Below are 21506 nucleotides of genomic sequence, written 5' to 3'. Positions count from 1 at the left end.
TGACCCATTGTGTGGAGTCTTACCTGTGGACTAAAAATAAAAATGGGAGACCTGCAGATTTGTTATCAGAATGTAAAAAGATGACTCTTTTTTTCTAAAATGTTGTGGTATCACACTGGGGAAAAGAATGTTCCTTTTGGGAGACTGAGTTAATTGGGATTTGCATTTGGAGTTGATATACACGAATGCAACTGAAGTTAATAAAATTTTTCCTGATTTTGGGATAATATCTTCTGAATCTGGGTCACAGCACAAACAGATCATTGTGGATGTATTATGCAGAATGACAAGGTACGTGTTTCTGAGCTGCTTGGTTCAGCAGTTGCAACCTGCCACCTAACTAGCCTCTATCAAGTTTCAATTTACCATATTCATAGACCTGAAAGCAATTTTAGAAAATTATTCATGTATTCATATAAGGGAAAAAGACCATTCAGACCCAGTATTAAACAAGTCCTTTGAAATTAAAGGACTGTAGACAAACAAGAAAAGGCAGGAGAACCTGCGAATGGATGGGTTTGGAAACAAATTGAGAAGGGAAACTAACAAAGATTAGCACCTAATGAAAACTGTCTATCCCTATTCATCTTCTTGTGTTCTGCCTCTTCTGAATTACTGAGCCCAGAGTGAATTATCTCAGATGTGCTCATCTTTTATTTTCCACTCTCATCACCTGGTATATGACTGACTGCATTGCAGACATTCCAAATACCTCTATTGGAAACACCTGCAGGAGTGTAAACTGCTCGCTTCTGCTCTAGATTCCTGGAGTGCTCAAAGAATAGAAGGGACAGGCAGCAGTATTGCTCTTCTGGGTTATGTTAGAGATTAGGATCAGTCAGGATGAGAAAAATTCCTTGGTGGGGTGGTGTTTTGTTTTGTTTAAGTGAAATGACATTTCACTTAAATGAAAATGTGAAATTTCATTTCACATGAAATGAAAATAACATGAAAATGACATTTATTTTGGTATTTTAAAATAACAAAGAAAAATATATACTGTAAGAATTTGATGCAGTGTGCATAGGGGATAACTGTTACGCAGGTATTCCCTTGCTAATTTTTTTGTAAGGTTCTGCCTACTTACTCATTTGATAGCTTCCGTTTTTAGTTTAATTTGCTCTCTAGTACCGGGCCAGTCACATACATTTTTTTTTCTACAAATTGTTTATTTTCTTGTTACTTATTTTCACTGCCATCACTTGCTTTACATTCTCTGGAAGAAGTTTTTCTGCTTTTGTTCATGTAGTGACTTGTGCAGCATGTACGCATGATCCATTTGTGGCCTCTGTGTTCTATTATGCCACTGCCACCACTCTAGCAGACAGTAGCAGCTGTCTTAAGAAAATGGTAGGCATAAGCTGTATAATATTTGTCTGCAACACAGTAATGCACACATCAGATTTGGTATGAAATGTAGATAAGGTGTGTCATTTATCGGCTCTCTATACATTGCCAATTAATTTTAAAGAATTGTGTGAAAATTAATTTTCCTGAGCTTTGATACCAATGTGCTGATACAGAGTTACATATTATCAGTTTGATTCTATGCTTCCAGAGTTCTTCTTTAATTGAAGTCACAGTAACAAAAGTGGCAGCTTTAATTAATCTGGTGTATTGTTATAACAGTTGCAGTATCAAATAATGTGGGCAAGTCCTCTCTTTTACAATGGTGTTTTTTCTAATAATACAGATTAGCGTGGAATGAGTATTTCACTTCATTTTCTCTAACTGATAGTATCTTTGTCCTAATCTGAACCAAGGTATTTTGCTTTTGTGATCTGCAGAATTTTACGCCCACTAACGGAGAAACTTTTTTAGTATTGTTCAGGGACTGAGTATTGAACATCTGCTGTAACAGTGAAGTCTGGTAAAGACTTGCACTAGATGGAGAGCAAAGACGGGAAATCCTAGAGGAATAATAAGTGTCAGTGGAAACACCCTTGTAATGGAGGGTAGTGATCTTCTGTTTTACCAAAATAGAAAGTTTCTTTTCACCTGGTAGAATGCCAAATGGTAAATTTCCATTACTGTAAAACCAAATGATTTTTCTAATCGCCTTATTCATAAAAGACTATGTGCAATGAGAACTCGGTTTATAACCAGCTTATGCGAGTATGTTTGAAGCATTTGAACATGATGGGTAAGAGCCATCACTTGCCATCTGGTGAAGAAACCAAGATCTGACATTTGACCAAATGACTTCCATGAGAAAAAGAAGTAGAGGCTTTTAAATCTAGTGTATAAATCTGAACACTTACGGTTTCATCATGCTTGGTTTTTGTTTTTCTTTTGTCCTTTAATCTGTACTGATGCACACTTACTAACCATTGTGCTAAATTCATACTATTTATCACTTTGTAGGTAAGCAGAAAGTCTAGGTTTACAGTTCTGTATGTTAATGTAAACAGCAGAAACCCTAAAAAGCAAAGATAGTTGGGTGCAGATGGCATGTTGTTAACTCTTCCTGGTTTGCTTTAACAATGTGCCAGAAGACTTAATTTTGCTTGAAACTTGAGAAAGCTAGAACAATGGTCTTCAAGGAGATACTTTTTTTTTTTTTCAAAATCATGAAAATATTTCTCTGCTGTGCATGTTAAATATTAAGATTTCACTGTTGTTTATAAGCACTTGCAAAAAAAAAAACAAAACACCAGCACTTACTGAAAGAGTAAAATGATGCTATGGTTTGGGGTTGGATCCTGAAGGCCATCAGACCAGGGCTTTTTAAGACACCAGGAAATCAATATTTAAACCTAAAGCTTCAAGAACCCAGTCCTCTAGATTTTTTGAATATGCATACAATTTACATTTGAAGCTGCAGTGATGTGTAATGGAGCAAATATTAAAAACAGTCTCTAAGGAACTCTATGGTTTCAAATAAAAGAGTATTCAAAGTACCAAAGTATTTGTTTATATTTATTTAACACGTGTGATAGGTGTTGTTTGTGTTGGGCCTGAAGCAGAATATGAATCATAGGCACCCTTGGTCTTTAAAGACATTTTCCTTGGAAACTTGGAGTCATCTCTGTGAGTGCTGCTTAGTCTGAGTTTCAAGCAGAATCACGAGCGTGGGAATGATTCTGCACAGGCTGAAACATCCCCTAGTTTTACAGTGAGTTTGCTTGTGGCCAAACCAAAGAATGGGCTGAGGTCAATCAAACTTAAGTACTTTGTCATTCATTGGAAAAACTTTTCCCTTGGAAAATGGCTTTTGTTAGCAAAGCAACAGCTAGCAAGCACAAGTTCTTGCCCAGGAGATAAGTTATTATTTACTTTGCAATTTAAGTTCTTTCTGTTGCAGTCTGGCATCTAGTTCGACAGACTTGAAAACCAATACCTTCTATGTGGACCTAATTATAGAAATGAGACAGTATCTCAGACTGATGCAGGTAGCTGCATGTTCCTGCTCCTTTCTGTTTGGTCTGTAGTAGAGGTTTCCTAGGGAGAGAGTTGTAGAGGGAGGGAAAGATGGGGGAAGAGCATTCCTTCAACTTTGCATCCATCACAGGGAAGCATGCAGGCAGGGAAGCAGGATTGCCAAAACTTTCCAGATAGTTGAGTTGCTCCAGACTCCCTCTATTACCAAAATTCCATCATCCAAACTTGTCTTTTAAGCTCTGTAAGAGTACACCTACTTTGTGTTTTTTTTTTATTTTTTTTTTTTCCTTTACAAATGGGTCTTTACTGCCTTGAAAAATACTTGATATAAAAATAATCAAAGGATTTATTTTTGTTTCCTTGTAGGTGGCATTAAGTGTCCTGTTTGCAGTTTTGTATATGGTACAAAATGGGAGTTCAACAGACATCTTAAGAACAAGCATGGCATGAAGCTGGTGGAGCACGACGGGGAGACAAAGTGGGAGGTAAAGCACAGTTGCCATGGCTTTGGCCTTAAGATTTTAAAAAGTGATGTAGAGAAAGTTAAGAAATATTCAAAAACGTGTTCTTGACTCTATATAACATCAGGAGGTCATGTGGTATCTCATCTCCATTTTGAATGCATACACTGTGGTCACTTAATCTTGACTGATTTCATAACTGGTAAGAGTAACAATGTTGGAGGGCTATAGTCCTCTGCTGCACAAAGAGCAAAAGTTTTAGCAAAAAATCACAAAACTGAAAAAACTCAGTGTCTTTACTATATGCCAAATATTCATTGATATTAGTTCAAAGATACGCGAAGCTGTGAGGTTATACTGAATTAATGAAAGAAACTTATGACTTGGTCCAGACAATGTTGGAATATGGAATGTTAGACCTGAATTTGTAAGTTAATCAGCTAAAAGATGGTATTATATGAAATATTTAATTATATTAAATGGTATTATAGAGAGTAAGTCTTCCACCATTTAGTGTGTGTTTCTAGTTTCAGTCCAAAGCACGTTGGAGTCATGATATCAATGATTAAGATCAGAGCTTAAAAATTTAAATTAGACTTTAGAAGTTAGGTCAGGAAAACAAAGCAAAACAATAAAACAATCAAACCACCACCTGGATTTTCTCAGTTTGGGTGGGGTAGTGCAGCTACCTTAATCAGCCATAACATTTTAAGCTGTAACATGGGTAGCAATTCGTTTTAAAATGAAAACTTACTCTAATAAAGCAAGGTTGACCATAGATGAAGAAGCTGTGACAAAACCACAGAATTATCTAGATCTTATATTAAAAATCCCAGTTAGCATGCTGAGTATGCTTGATTAGGCTATTGTTGGTGTCCAGCGACAGGGAAATCCAGGAGTTGCAGTTGTCTGATCTCCACAGTTTAAGACCCATTCTGGATTTCAGGCTGTCTAACCCTAAGCATAAGCATAATTCCTGATTGGGAAGGGCCATCCTGCAAGTTTGTGTTCAACAGCTCTTCAGTATCCGTGAACAGAGGGTAAAATCCTCAAAACTATCACAGTAGGTTCTGTATGGACATTTATTCAAAGACGAAAGGGCAAGTATTTTAAAATGTATCCATTTGCATTTCACAAACTGTTCTACATCCACACTCCCAGTTGATGCCCAAACATGAAAAAGTAAGAGGGCCCCAAGGATTCGAGCCTGTCTCTGCTATTGAAACTGCTATAAATAAAAAAGTCCCATCGGGGGAGAAGTACATGTTAACAGCTTGTCTTGAAAAAAACATGGTTATGGAAAAGATATTTTTTTTCTAAAATAAAATACCATTTTCAAACGTAAGAAGCATTTTACCAGATCTGAAAAGACAAGTCAAAGACAAGAATTACAGCCTAATTTTGCACAAAATGTCTTTACTAGACCATGATACAGCAGAAGTCTCTTAAGTATAAAATAACTATGCAACAGAAATGAAGTCAAGATCATTTAGTGTGTTAAAAACAATTCTTAGGGGGAAAATCTTGAAGAATAAAACTTTAAGATGATATCCCAACTTCTAGATAATATTTCTCATGAATTGTGTTTACCCCTGATTTCTGTAACTCTTGTTAAAATAATTATTGTCCAAAATTCATTCCTTTAAACTCATAACTTCAGTTCTTCTCTAATTTGCTAACAAAATTGCAATTCTATGATTCTCTGATTATCCATGCATTGACTTGTTTTTGTTTTCAAGTTAACTGCTGAAGTTTCTGAAGAAGCATCCACTCAGTATCTCCATATCACAGAGGCTGGAGAAGACGTTCAAGGCACTCAAGCTGCTGTAGCTGCATTGCAGAACCTTAGATATACTTCTGAAAATGGTAAATTACCTTTTTGGGGGTTGGAATACCAAATATATATTTTTTTCATAAATATCCTTTTCAATATACTGGACAATATGTGATATTCTGTGAAACTATTAAAACAGATGAAATTTGTCATCCAGAACTTATTTCTGGGGGTTTTATATTTTTTCTTCAAGGGTAAGTAATGAGAAGTGACCATTGCTTATGAATTTCTGTGTCCTTAAGTCATTAATACTTATCACACTCTACTTTGCACTTTATTATTAGATGTGTGGAATTTCCTGCCTGTATTATTGAATATATTGTGAAATCAGCTGTCTTGGCGAAGTAGATGGTGTGTATCTAATGGCAATTCCCTTGCTATCATTTTTCTTCCTGCTTAAGTCAGCCAGTGACACAGTGACACAGTGGAATAGCTCATTTACCGTGTTCCTAGGACAGTCCTAACAAACTTAATTGTAATGATGCAGAAAACAGAGTAAGCTGTTTCAGTATCACATTGAATAAGAACAAGAGAGGATTTAGATCATGATTACTAAGTCAGGAATAAGAAAAACTAGACAAAAAAAATAAGTTCATGTTTCTGAGAGTGTTAAAACATCAGAGACTAGAATCAGTGTTCATATATTTTGAATGTATGAATAAATGCAGTGGCTATCAGAAGATTGCATTTTATAGTTGTGAACTGTATCGTTCATACTACAGATAAGTTTCTCAAGCTCCCATTTTTATCAGAATTTCCAAGCACATTGCAGTTCAGTTATGCTACTGACAACTTGTGTGTATTATTTTACTTTAATCAGTGAGAATTCCAAATGAGTAAAAATATTTGGAGAAAATTTTGTTAGGTTTTTAATATTTAAATTAATGTAAGCAAGATCCTGGAATGTGCCGTACATAACAGTTTTGACTTTAAACGTGAGGCTGTAATTTTAAAAGTAGAACAATTTACTTTAATTCATCCAATTTAGGACAGTCTTCTGGCATATTCCCTCGAGGCATAAAAAACAGTAGTAGATTGTCTGAAGGCAGTTATATAGGAAAAAAATAAAGCAAGCAAACATTCTTCAGTTCTCAATTTCAGTTAGGAAGTCTCTCAGCTTCCTAACTCACAGTTCCTGCTATGAGTTGTACCCGTTGTTTGTTTAATCAATGTATTCCTTTAGATCTTTTTCAAATAGTCATAAAAAAGAGCAGTGTGGTTTCACTTGCTGATTCATGCATTCCTCTGGCAAATTTGTTTTGTGAATACTTTCCTCCCATAGATCTATTATTAAAGTGTCAGGTTATTGAGCCGTTTGAAATTTATAGACAGAACTGTGAATCAGGGTTAAAGCATGAGGGGAAAGAGTGTATCTGGCACGTAGATTCACATCCCCTCAGAGCTGTTTTACGGTAATGATCTTATGCTTGCTGTCTTTCTGATAAGGTGAAAGACTTGATCCAACGGCTGTAAACATCCTGCAGCAAATCATTGAGTTGGGTTCGGAAACCCATGATGCCACTGCAGTTGCTTCTGTAGTTACCATGGCACCTGGAACCGTGACGGTGGTGAAGCAGGTAAGAGCTCTTCTCTTCTCCAAAACAACGGTGTTTATTTTTGTATATTTGTTGTGAAATGCGTATTGTTCTGCAAGGACTAAATTGTGAATGACTGTGAAAAATGTGTACAGAATTTCTTCTCAACTAATTTTGGCTCTGTGGTGTGTGTACTTATGTTTATATGCACATGCACAGACATTTGTACATCTATACACCTGTGTGTTTATGTGTATAAATTACACAGTCATCAGCATAAATACATAAAATGTGAATGGATAAATATATATAAGCATTTTCAGACTTTTTAAAATAGCATACCTGTATTGTGGGTCATCACTTAGTCCCACTGTCAAGAGTCAGGAGATCCTTGGGACAGACTTTTTCCAGAAACAGAAGAGTGTGGAGGGTTACAGCTTGTGTACAACTATGCGACCCTATATAGTGATGAGCCACCATCACTTTGTCTTTGTAGTGCTGTCCTGTGGCTAGAGAGACTTTCAGGGTACTAAAGTCAAGTAATATGGGGCTAAAGTCAAGCTAACAAAACTTATACTCAGTTTGAGTTCCTCCTGTCTTTCTAATGAGGGGTGCAACACAAGCAGTTTGCAGGCATGAAACAGCTCTGAGAAGAGGATTTACAGATGCTCCTTAACAGCAGTTGCTTATGTGAGAAGTCAGTGTGATCACCCACACTGGGGAAAGATAAAGAAAAAATCAAGTGAACTGTAGTTGGTTGAGCAGATACATAATTGATTTTGTTGTTCCCAGGGAAATTGTGCGAGACCAGATGATATAGGTCAATATTCTAAAAAAAAAAAAAAAAAAAAAAAGACTTGTTAATTTCAGGCTTTTGCAAGGGTTCTGTTTATGGGAAACATGCTGGATTCAACTGATAAAGAATTAAGTGACAGAAATTATGGTGTAGGCAATATAGTTCCTTTTAAAATGAGACAAACCTTACAAGATACTGGTAGAAGTAACTTTAATATATGTGTGTATATTCCTGAAGCATAGTACTGCACAGGTTTTACTAAGGATATTTGCAATGTACAGTGTTACTAAAGCATTTTAGAAATTAAGAACGGAAAGATACACATAATTACCAAGTGAAGGTGAATCATTTTCAATTTGAGATGGCTGTTGAGTATGAACATCAAGCCCAGTATTTCTTCCTCACAGGTGTCTGCTAATTTTGATGCTGACATTTTATGTTTCTTCCCATTGTGTTCTCCAAGCTATGTTTGTTCTGCCAGTTTCATTATATTTCCCTAGTTTATTATCCCTTTCTACATTCTGTTTACATTCTTTGATTTCTCAGGGTCCCCAGACTCAATGTGGTTGATGCATCAGGGAAGGAAAGTACATGAGAAGTCTTAAATTCCTAAAGAGTTTATGTAGCTCTTGTTATTTAAATGAACCAAAAGTGTGATTGTGATGAATGCCAGAACTAACTTTTGAGTTCAGTATTTATTTATTTTTTTTTTTCAGTATTGTGGATATTAAATTTGTGATAACTCCCTAGAAGTGGAAAGTCCATAGTCTGTGAAGACAGTGTTTAGATGATTGTCACCCAGATCTGAGGGAGACAAGGCAGAATTTTAAGGAAAAGCATTTTCAAATGTTACTTTGCAATACTTAGCAGGTATTTTGTTTAGAAACTGTGTAAGAGTTTATGGGATTTTTCTTTCATTAAGATCCAAATTTGGAAAGTAAATTCAGTCATCAAAGAGGAGAGACGTTCCAGTCCTTTTTATGTGCAAATTTCAAAGCAACTTTAACTGTAGTCACTGCCAATGTGTATGCTGTACTTCTATACATGACCTGTTTCAAAGGTTGAATGCAGCATCAGCCATTGGTGTTTGTTCTATCTGTCAGTATTACTGAAAACTGTTCTTAAAAATGTGTCTTTTGAGGCCCCTCTAATAACAGTCTAGGACAAAGTGGAACCTAGGTAAGTGGCAGCAGTGAAGAAGAAATTACTTTTGTGATACTGGAATGTTAAGCTTAAAAAAAACAAACAACAACAACAACAACACAACATAATTTAAAACATTCAGCAATTTTTCATCTTTCAAGTATGGAATCAGATCAATTTCTGATTCATCTTAAAATCTATCTTCATCTTTGTTAGACCATCTGAATGTGTGGATAGCATTTTGCAAGTAAATATTCATATTACAAATTAATTGTCTGTCACTTTTAAATCCATATTTCTGACTTTGAATTTGCAAGCTGCTAAGCATTGATCACTGCTTTTTCCCTTGCTTTGTATACGTTAATGACTTTCATTGGTCTAACGTAAGCCCGGTATAAGCTCCACTCCTATGTCAAATTAAATATCAAATCCTCAGAGCACAGAATCTCTTTGCTGCATTTTCTTTTCCCACTTTGAGTCCTGTTGCTATAAAATGCTGTTTTTCCCCAATTTGAAGTTGCAGAGAAGCAAAATCAGTCGGTGCAGAACTGAAGTATATCTCATGCTGAGCGATTGTGTGCTACCTCTGCTTACATCAGGTTTTACTAATGCCTTACTTAGATGCTCTGAGCATTGTTCCTCTGCCAACTTGCTTCTTGTGGCTACTGGAATGACTGTGGCCTTTGCGACTTGTCAGTTTGTGTGTGCAGAAGTGTGCAGATCTGTGATTTTTCCAGAGGGGTATCACGAGGCAGGAGGCCTACTGACACCTGACTGGCTTCCTAGTTGCCTTTAGTGGGCTTCATGGAAGTAGAGGAAGGGAGTTTTGTAGATTTTTTTTTTTTAATTATTATCATTCCACATTTTTTATTATAATTTATTTTTTCTATTTCTACTGACGTTTTATCAAATGTTTGACCTGTTACACAGCTCTAGTTACTGTTCCCAGTTCTTCTCTTTCCACCAGAAGATGGCTTCAGAATTATAGCCACATCCTTTTTTAACTTCAGGGAAAATGTTCTTAAATGGCGTTAGCATGACTGTAATCCTCTCCTATTTAGAACTGACGGCTTTTCTTTCTTTCTTTAACACCAGGTTGCTTTCTATGGGTATCACTCACTTGTACCTACTACTTTGTCAGGTTTTAATTATGCTGAGTTCCTAATTGTTAACCTTGAGGTGATCGTAAGACATGTTCATATTTCACTTTCCCACTGGAAAATTTATTCCACACTCTATTCTGTGACCTTCAGCTTCACTTGTGGATTGTGAGACAAAAAAAAATCATTCCGGGTGTCAGCAATATATCAGCATCATCTGTCACTAAATTTCCACTCTTGTTCTTCAGTGGCCTCCCCGAGTCCTTACTTAGCAGCTTGGCTCCATTTTTTTTCTTAACAACATTTATTGTTCTGGTTTTTATGCTGTTATGTGTTTTTTTTTCTTTCCTTTAAGGACATACATAACCCATCATTTCTCACCTTCATCTCTCATTTTTAGCTGCCTTTATAAGTTATCTTCATATTTCTGTATTTGCACCAAGAAATTTCTTCTAAATCCTAAATTACTATATATTTTCAAAGTATTTTTTGCTCTGTATGTCACACTACATCATTACTGTCTTTGTCTACCTTTTCTTCCCTCCAACTTTGTCCTTACTTTCACCTATAAAAGTGCTGTTGGCCCTTGATTTCTAAAATTGTGCATGAATCTAGATGTACCTATCAGTAATACAGCCATCTTCGCCTTGAGCACACCGGTTAGGGGCAGTGTCTTCTGTGTGCAGTACTTGGAGTGTTTCATGGCAATGCAAGACTTCTGCCTGCAGAAACAAGCTTTGTTTTTGTCCTTAAGTCCTTCTCAGTACACTGCTATAAGTTGAGTGCATTTGCTGGCTCTGACTGATATCTCCTTTTTTAATTTCTTTCTGTTAAGTCACAAGACAGAAACATTATCATGTTTACAGTGTTCTATTAAATTATTTCCCTGAGATGTACGCCTTTATAAGGCATGTTTATTAGATCATGAATACAAATTATTATTGAGCTGAACTCAAGATCAGATTTTCCATTCGAAGCTCCCAGCTCCTGAATTGTGTTGAAATAATATACGTGTGTGTGTGTGTGTGTGTATATATATATATATATATATATATATATATATATATATATATATATATATATATATATTCAATTTTGGCTTTGGAAACCTTATATTTGTTTTTCATAGGAATGATATTATAAAAGAAAATCCTTTGACAGTGTAACAATAAAACATCTCAGGCTGAATCAGGATTCATCATTATGAATTGGTGTTGGCTATGACCATGCCATTTATTTGAGGCCTTTCTAAAGGTTCTGTCTGGAACTTGAAATGACTTTAGCTCCTCCTTGCCTGAGAGCCAGTATATTACCCTATTATCAAGATTAAACTTTTAGGTATCTAATTTGGGAGAAATCCTGTTGTGTGACAGCCATGCAAACATGCTGCCACTAAGGAAAGTACCGCACACGCCTGAGTGAATACCAGGATCCAAGTGTGAAGTTCTGCCAGTATGGGCTGAGATTGGCAAAAATCCACGCTGAAGCTTTGATTGCAGCATGACACAAAAAGTGTAATCTTGTCAGTTTGAATCCATTTTAGTTAACAGTAATTCAGTCTGGATCACTACAGCTAGTGGTGGTATTTATTTATGGCATAGAGTTTGAGTTGTTCTGCACTGCTTAAAGAAAAAAATGTAACAAGGTAGGGAAAATGTTAAAGCACCGAATTGTAAGTTTGAAGAATAACTATGAAAGAGGCTAATAAATGCTTAAAAAGACAGGAAATCTCATTCATAATGGATAGTAAAAATGGACGAGAAATTGGGGGAAAAGCACTTCTGTAGGAACAGAGCATGTAGCAGGGAGGAGGAGGGACAAGCATGGTAAAACAAGTTACTTCACTTTATGTGGATTTGACGGTGTTACCTATTACAGATGCACTTTTGTCCTCACTCCATAGGGTGGAGACTGATTTGTTTGTGTTTTTGTTTGTTTTGCTAGCAGAGCCAGTTCAGTCCATTATTTACATAGGAGAACTATTTTCCTAGCTCCCAGGCAGAATAATTTAGAGGACAATATTGGCAGTAGGGTGATGATTGGACCAGATGATCTTGAAGGTTCTTCCAACCTTCATGATTCTAAGATAAGCTAAGCATTTGTTTGTTTTGAACACTGAGCTTCTTGTGAAGAAACGTTTCCCTCAGAAATGAGCACTCGTGTTATTTTTGCAGAACAAACTGTAAATTATTCTCTGGAGAGACAAGATTCAAGATGCATTTTCTTGGTTTCACCATATGAACGTCTTTGAATGCTTGTTTCTCGAATCACTCTGTCTTGACAGCAACATCAGAGAGTTGTTCCTTTTCGGAGAGTGTCCAGCATCTCTATTTTTTGTTAGAGTTGTTGCTTGTCCATTTCCAGTGCCTGTTAGCAGAAATGTGTAATAGTAACAAGATACATTTTGTTTTAATTCATTTATTTTGCTTAACTGCAGGGTGTATTATTTTTACCAAACCTCTTTAAAACAGAGGGTTCTATGTAGGGTGCTTTGTCCAAATTTATTTTTTTTTCTTTTTGCCTCAGTTTATTGAGCAGAGCAGCAGATAGTCTCAAAGTATACCATAAGAGCCATTTAAATTTAGTTGCGTGTTATCTGTGTTTTGAACTATTTTCACATAGATATGGGTAAACAAGTATTCTGCTAATTTGCTGGTTTTAGACCCACAATATGTTTTGTATGTCCTACTAGAGCAGAAGCTATTGTCCTGGTTTAAGAAACTTATCACCAAATAAGTGTTTAAAGCTTTAAATCTTGTTTTCAATATTATTTTTCCTGTCTGAACAATCTACGGAGATCCATCTTCATTCAGAACAAATCCTGCCTGCCTGATATATAGAAACAAAACAGCTAGAGCACAGCAGCACACTTTGTTCTCTCAGAGAGGAAAACAACCAAACCAAACCAAAAAAACAAACAAACAAAAAAAAAACAAAAATGAAAAAATCCAACTAACCTATGCCAAAGGTATTGTTCACCACCTCAAATCCCTGTACTTTTCCTTATTTTCTAATTCTTCTCAATAATATACCTGGGTGGCCACTACCAACAGAATTGTTTCTGCCACTGTTCTTTTAGCACATTGACATGTAAAAGCTTTAGTCAAAAATTTAGGGCTTCACGTCCTAAGTAATATACAGCACACATTTGACTTGCAGGATCTTTGTCTGTGTGAACATTTTGCAAAACTACCTGGCTACTCTACACAATCTAGAGATAGCATCTATCATCTAATTGTTTCCTGTGGCTCTAGAGCAATCACTTCAAGCTCACTCTGATGATCACTAAGAAGATTGCATTAATCACTAATTAATATTATTAGTCACTAAGGTGATTATACCAGTCTTTCTGCACAACTGGTCATTATTAATTGACTCTAGTTCAATCTGATGGGATGTAAGTCCTTCCTGTTATCAAGCCAGAAAGCTAGTGTCCTCTTCAGGTAGGATGCTTGGGCATCCAGGTGATGGGCTAAATGGTGCTGACTTGTTGTGCACTCTCATTTTTATTTGGGTTCTCATTTTATCCGCTCTGCTAAAATGGCTGACCAAGCTGTCATTATTTTATGCTACAGTTACTTTGATATTCTTTCTTTCTGACATTCACAGATGCTGCTTTGCCCCTTTGTATACACTCAGAACAATTTAAATATTACTTCTCTCTAGTCTGCCTGTCTTACAGGATGTCCACGTGATCTTCCTGTCTTTTTTGCCACATCCAACAAAGCCTTATTTTCATTTCCAAGATTTTGTACTCCTTTCCGACCTAGTGTCCTGTCTCTCGTTAGCTGTTGAGATTTTGACTCTCACCTTTGATCAGTCCATGAAGCTTTAATTGCTCATTATTTTTTCCAAACAAGTTTCTTAACGCCTTCTTTCATATTGTGCTTAGTTATGTGGATATTTAATGAAGAACAATTTGTACCTCATTGTCTTCTCTCAATTAGTCTTCAGAAATATGATGACGCCAATCATCTCTGGTTAGGCAATTGGTCTGTTGATACTGCTGCTTGTTACACAAAGGTATTGCTGCCTCATATTGTACTCACCCATTTCCCTTCTTCTGCGTCTGCTTACTGTCTCATGTTTTATATTGAAAATATAAGGCCTTTGGGGCACGAAATACTTTTTTTCAGGTAGAACACCTGATACAGTCCAAGTCCTGGTCTAAAACACTACACTAATATTACCAGTAAAGAAGAGCAATTGGCTGATGAACGCTTTCTTGTTTTCTCCCATTCAAAAACAACAGACTGACCTTACTATCTCTGTACCTTCGAGTGCAGGATTAGGATGAAGTCTATTCCTGAAAAGCACGGTAACCTGTTTTCAACCTGGACTTCTAAATAACTTGCTCTGCAGAATAAATATATCAACTCTTTCACTAACCAAGCAGATCTTTATCAAGCTTAGGAAAACACTGGAATTTCATGCATTTCACCCTTTATTTTAGTTCCTTTCATCATTTTATTCTGTGATCTCTTCAGGCTCCGGTAAAATCATACCATGGCAACAGCCACTTTCTTCAAAGTGACAGCAGAAGCAATGCACAGCAAAGATTACACATCAGCTTGAAGATGATCACAGAACAGAATTTTATAGTATAACACACCTTCAAAAATAAGCACCTAATAATATTAGCATGGCTGTTATGTCAAGGGCTCCTGCATATTGTACCTCAGCAACACTCTTTGTATTTTAACCTGGCTCTGATTTGTGCCTACTTGATGCTGGGTTCATCCAGAAAATTTGCCAGTACATGCAGTTCTCTATGGGTTGGTAATCAAGACTGATGTTCTTTTAGAACATGGAGCACTTTATTGTTTAACTTGATGGTGCCAGCAAGGGGAAGTTTTATTTGGGAAGGATGTCCCTGCTTTCTTAGCTTCTGTGGAGTTCTTGTCATCTGTATAACATCCAGATAAAATCTCCTGTCAACATTACTGCCCTCTGTTAGAGCTCTTGAAATGGTGTCAACGTTGCCTTATTTCCTCAGAAGGAAATCTAGTGATACAGAGTTCTGCCAGACAGGGGACACAGCCAGTCACAGCCTCTCTGTCAGGGTGTATTCGACCAGCCAGTGGCTAAACATTCTTAAAAATCACCAGTAGGAAGATTTGTTTGCCACTTTGCATTTTTTTATTTTATGCAAAGCAAGTCTTGCATATTGAATTCTCCTATTGTTCTGAAACTATGGTGTGCCAGCTTGTGTTTGTTTTGTAGCTCTCTATAGAGATTCATGTGATCAAATTACAGCGTTTTTCTGTGCATGTCTGTGTGTATTTTTCATATATCTATACGTAAACTCAAATAAGAAAGGATGGAGTTCAAGTTACCAAGTGGCACCAAACAAAATGAGAGACAGTCCTGTAGGCAGCGATGTAAGCTGGCACGTCACATATCCAGGTGCTCTCTGGGATCTAAAAAGCTTATATTCACTTTTCCTTTTCAGCTTTTGTGTAGCTAATATGTAAATTTTCTTACTGTGGTGTCTTACAATACAAATAGAAGCAACTGTAACCTAGTGTAAGGTTTTGAATTCCTGCAAAATCTGTGATTAACTTTTTTTTTCTTCATGTCAACCTGAAAGGCAGCATTCAGTCTGAAATCAAGGGAGAGATTCCGCAGAGGATTTTGGGTCAAGCCTAACAAGGCTGTTTTAAACACGATGGCTCTGGTACTCCTGCTGACTTCAAAGAAAATTTAAGATAATCATTATTTCTGAGGATGAGCTCCAGAATAAAGAAGTAGCTTTAGCAGCAATTTACTGTACATATTTCCTTTTTCTACTTTCCAGGGAAGGGAAGAAGCATTATTTTCCTCAATGGCTTGAATTAATTTATCTCAAAATAAAAATGACTTGCTTGGTTTTAGAGGAAGAGGTTCCTGTAAGAGGTACCCACTTTTTGTGTCATTTGGATGGCCCTCAGATATTTGCATTTAGAACTTTAGATAATTTAGAAATTCTGAGCTTTTTATAAAGACATGAAGGCAGAGGATCCATTAACTTTCATGAGAGGCACATTAAGCCAGTAAAAAATATTTATGCAGGTAATGAATTGGTTTAGTATGCCAGCTGTGTATGGCTTCAGATTCTTGCTGCCATTCTTTAGCAAAGGATAAGCAGCCAGATGCTTTTCAGCTGGCTCTCAAACAGAAAAGAGGTCATGGATGCTACTCTTCAAAAGATTTGAGATGCCAATAAAAAGAATTGAGTGTAGTAACTTCATTCATTCTGATGGCAGCTGTCCCACTGTTTCATCAAATTGAGGGATGTAAATTAGCGTTTTGAGATGATTCCCTGTGGAACGATCTAATAGGAACCAAGCAGAAGCATGTAAACATTGAACTGATTTGAAATGTAAATATCCAAAATAATGTGGTAATTTGTCAAACTAAAAGGATTACAGATAGCTGTCCAAAAAAAAGGTACTGGAAACTAGAAACACTAGAAATAGGGGCATTACTCTTCTTTACCCTGCATGACAAGGGTAATAAAACCATATCGATAAAGGTAGGTAGGGAGGTTAAATTAACTTTCTTTATTGGCCATTTTCATTTCAAAAGCATATAAAACTGAATAAGTATTAGATTGCTGCTATTGAATTGAATGAGATTCTGGTTTCATTTCATTTTCATGTCAACTGTGCTTTATTTATCTTCCTTTGTTCATTATTTATGTACACTCAAAGAACTATATTTGAAATTATTTATGGGTTTTGATTTAAAGTGACTAAAGTGAGACTGTACAAGATTCTTTTCAGACTGTGTTGTGCATTCTTGCTGCTCTTAGTAAATTTAGTGTAATTTTTCTGGCCTGAGGCACATTGTCAGAGGATTATGTATCATGCACTAACACAAGAGTTACTGTACATGACATAATTGAAAGGCCAAATGATATTAGAAGACTCCTATCTGTGTATGTTTGAAGATCCCCAGGATCAAGGACTGTAAGATTATAATTACCTGACATTTTTAACTGCAGCTACCTATCTAAATCCACCAGAGATGAGCCTTCTGTCCACTTGTTGTAACCTATATTAGTAGATCTTGTGTGGATCCTTCCATTTTGAACAGGAGCTGCCACTTCAGCAAGTAGCCTCAGGAAAGAGCAGGATGCAATTAAAAAAGGGGGAGTTCTGCCTGAATTAACAACATTTCCCCCCACTATAAGAAAAAAAAAAAATCCTAAAAGGTATGTCATCAAGAGAAGAAAGGTGTGTTACATTTCTTTTTATGGTTTAGCCTGTTGCGTCTTGAACAGAAACTCAAAGCTTCCATTAGTAAAGGATAATTTTGGGGCTACCCATATTTTGTGTCAACAGAAATTTGTTTTTCAGAGGGTGGTTGCAAATTTTCTTGTGTCAAGACAAAGCAACCTGCATTGCCCAATTTTGTAGGGTATTGAGCTTGAATTCCAGCAAGCGCTGTTTAAAATAACTTCAAATTAAAATGTTCAGGTACACTTGGTAAAAGAAACAGAACATGGAAAGGGCTTTATCCCTTTCCCATAGTTTTATCCGTATCATCTAAATCCTGTGCAACAAAGCCAGAGTCAGCATCAGTAGGTACAACTGTGCTGTTGCAGTAAGGTCAATGACAATGGTAAGATTCTCTTTAGAAGTTAAATCTTTCGCCAGTTAAAATCCACTTATATTTCATCAATGTACCACAGACATACTGACTTTGGGACCTCTGAATAATTTAACACCTGAACAGGCTTGTTATTGTTCAAGAAAAAGCTTTGTATAGCCTGATGAATTGAGTGAAAGTTCAAAGTGATATGGAGTCCTATGGGGTTTGTGCATCTCTGTAATCTTCTTGATCTGACAGATATTTTAAACGTGGAAGAAAAACGTTATAAGGAAAGTCAGTGTACAGCAACGGGAATGCTTGCTTGGGGGGAAAAAATGAAGTTAAAAAAAGAGCACCTAGAAAATAAACTCACAGAACTTCTTTTTCTCCTTCCAAGTCTTCAAGGAGCCAAATGCATGCTTGGACACTTCTCTGTAATTCTTCCCTACTGTTCCCATGCCCCTTTTAAGCACCAATACTGAACTTCAGTATATTTTCTTGGACTTCATTGTTCTAATAATACTGCTTAGAAAGCAGCGCATAGAAATGATCTACTACATAGAAACATTTCATAGAAATGAAAGCTACTAATCTATGTAATATAGTAGACTTCCATGCTTTGGAATCTACCATGTTTGACCTGTTTTTTCAAAATCACTTACGACTTCAGTGCTGCCAGGAACACAACATACGCTGCCCTGAAATACAAGGTTTACACTGAAATCTGGTAAACCGATAATTTATTGATTCTTTGTTCTCCTCATATTACCCCTTGTGTGGTTATTGGAAGTACCGTGGAGGTTTGCTTTCTGTGAAGGTATGTCGGTGAGCCACCGATGCTGTCTTCGTGCCCTGTTGTTTGTATAAGCTGGTGATTTATAGATACACTGGATGATGTGAAATAAAGCACTTCTGTAGAGAATATGACGTCCTGCAAATTCAGTAAGTTACTTTCTTATAGTGAGAAATGAACATGATTTATGTCTGCGAGCTCACTTCATAGAACATTTGCTAAGCCTAAATGAAAGGGAAATAGGCCTTAATAAAAACTACCTGTTTTCCAAATGGGAAAGGAAGAGAGGATCTGATTAACCATGTGGTGCAGATGCAAGTGGGTCAGCTTTTATGCTCAAGCAAATAAAATAGATGAACAAATCAATGAACAAAGGGAGTGGTGGTGTACTGAAAACACTCAACAAATGCCTTCCCATATTCTTGCACGTGTAAAAATAGGTATCCCATTCTTTACCCAAAAGAACCTTATTTTATCATTAATATTTGTAAGAATGCATTTCCTTAGTTTTTGAGTGTGCTGTTGTTGGCCTGGAGCACTGTGCACAGAAATGTTGTCTGGATGGGGTGAAGAATTAAGATCTGTTCTTGAATCCCAGTGAGTACTGTAGTCTGATAATTCACAAATAGTTGAGTTATTTTAAATTTGATACCAAAATATGTTGCATTATGTTTTTTTGACAGGAAAAATGTTTATTAAAAAGTCTGTTATTTTCAGTTGCTACTGTAAATATCCTTTCAATCATGTAAAAATTGCTGCCTTGCAAACCAGTATTAGGGAGGTTATTTCATTAATGCATTTCACTTTTTTTTTTTTATTAAATAAAAGTCCATTAAGTTTAGGTTACAATGAGTAGTGTTACAATGAATTTTGTAGTTTAACGAGCTTTAAAATAAATTAAAAAATGGGGGTTCTAAGTGTCTTTTCATGTGGTTTTAGACATATTCTCACATCAGTGATTCTGGAGGAGCTGTTTGACTTCCAATTTATTTAAATAAGATTGGTTTTGAGTGAATGACTGGTGAGAGATTAAAGCTGTTCCTAAAGTCCTGTGTTTCTGTAGCTTCATAGCTCTCCATGCATATAAATGAGACTCTGAGTTACTGCTTTCAGTATTTTGTATGGCTATACACTTGTTCAAAGTGATCATTACAAATTTTGTGTAAAACTGATATTTTCTTTCAAAACTGTCTGATTTCTAATTTCTGTTCTGTGTGTGCATTAATCATCACAGTACCAGTTATTTACTGGAAGGGTGAAACTTCTGTAACCTCTTCAATTTCTTCTTAGGTAAAAGAAGAGGAGCAGTCAGCCAATCACACTTTGATGATACAAGAGACTCTGCAGCAGGCTTCAGTGGAGCTGTCTGAACAGCATCACCTGGTAGTCTCTTCAGACGAAGTGGAGGGAATTGAGACAGTGACTGTCTATACACAAGGTGGAGAGGCTTCAGAATTCATAGTTTACGTTCAGGAAGCAATGCAGCCCATAGAAGAACAAACTGTGGAACAATCTGTGCAGGAGCTCTAGAGAATGGGGTTCAAAGGAGACAGCTGACTGATTTGCCAAAGCCAAAACTTTCATTTCTTTTCCTAACAAGACCAAAAACAATCAAGCTGACAAATTTTCAGATTATGTGTGAGGTGAGACCATAATACTAGATCTGGTTGGACTGCATCAGTAATTTAGACATTATGGACAAAACTTCCTTGGATTTTTTTTCCCCTGGAAAAAGTACATATTTTGAGGAATAAATATTCATCGTTATTTAAGAAATCTGTCATTTGATTCCTGTAAATATCCCAAAATATTGTCTGTTCAAAAGTGTTATACCACAATAAAAAAAATAAATAAATATATCTATATGGGAAGCTAGAACGTCTAGAAAACTCATTCCCATTCATCCCATCTTACAGATACTAAGTATGTGTTTGACTTTACTGGAAGCAGGGATTTTTTATTTTTTTATTTTTGTAAAATTAGAAGGATTTCTTATTTTTGAGTATATGCTTAGAATGTGTTTGCAGAGTTGTGGACCTAACCCAAAGAAAAGCTCAACACTTGTTATAAATATTCCACAGATAGACTTTCATTTGTGTTCGTGAGTTGATAATTTGGGAGATATTTAAAGCCATATATGATAATTTCGGGTACCAATAGCATAATTATTTTTTAAATGATTGGATAATAATAACTTTCCATCCCACCATATGATGAAACCAAATGTTTGTCAACTCAGTGAAATGATCTTCTGTTTTTATGAAAAAAATATATTCAAATGATTTGTAAATTCTATTAAAGATGTATGTTCATATGTTTTAAACAGATGTTTGTAAATATGACTGTGTGAAAGAACTTGTACAAAAATTAAGTAAATATTGACAAAAATTTAGATATTCTTAATTATGCATGTATATAGTTCCAGATTTTTTCTCCATGAATCTTGAATTGTTTCTGATTTAATATTTTTAAATTTGAGCTATAAAAGTTATTAATTAATAACAAAATTGTCATGTTTTCTTTTAAGTGTTGACTTCCCTTTCAAAGCTAAGTAGAGAATGCTGTTTTGCATTTGCATTTGCTCTGACAAATTATTCCTACACTCAGTAGTTTCTAATCAAGAAAGTAGTGTAAAGAAATCTAGGAGGAATTTTTTGTGACTGAGCTTATTTATGGGCATTTTGAGTGGACAAGTGAAGAAAAGCTTTTAAATGCATTGATGAAATGCAGTGAGTTGGTTGCCTACCTCTTGTAATTCTGCCGTTCTTTATCAATGTTATACAAAATCAGAGTGCAAACATTTAGTGTTAGCTTCTCCCTTATCTGTGGTGATAATAAATTTATATGTCCCAGGGACATGTGGTTTGTAGGACAGAGACCTTTTTGCC

General features: G+C 36.0%; 1 protein-coding gene across 1 annotated transcript in view; it reads left to right on the top strand.

Annotated features, from left to right (window-relative positions):
• Positions 1-20811, top strand: part of ZFAT (zinc finger and AT-hook domain containing) — an 86724-nt gene extending 65913 nt beyond the window's left edge. Inside the window, exons 13-16 of the mRNA XM_084283235.1 lie at positions 3748-3866; positions 5582-5708; positions 7123-7253; positions 19909-20811. Coding sequence (XP_084139361.1) covers positions 3748-3866; positions 5582-5708; positions 7123-7253; positions 19909-20148 — 617 coding nt within the window. The 3' untranslated portion in view covers positions 20149-20811. The remainder of the gene's footprint in view (positions 1-3747; positions 3867-5581; positions 5709-7122; positions 7254-19908) is intronic.
• The last annotated feature ends 695 nt before the right edge of the window (positions 20812-21506 follow it).

Source organism: Netta rufina (assembly GCF_964035555.1).
Source record: "Netta rufina genome assembly, chromosome: 2".
Lineage (NCBI taxonomy): Eukaryota > Metazoa > Chordata > Aves > Anseriformes > Anatidae > Netta > Netta rufina.
The sequence above is the reverse complement of the archived record's forward strand: the minus strand, read 5'-3'. Positions and strand labels throughout refer to the sequence as shown.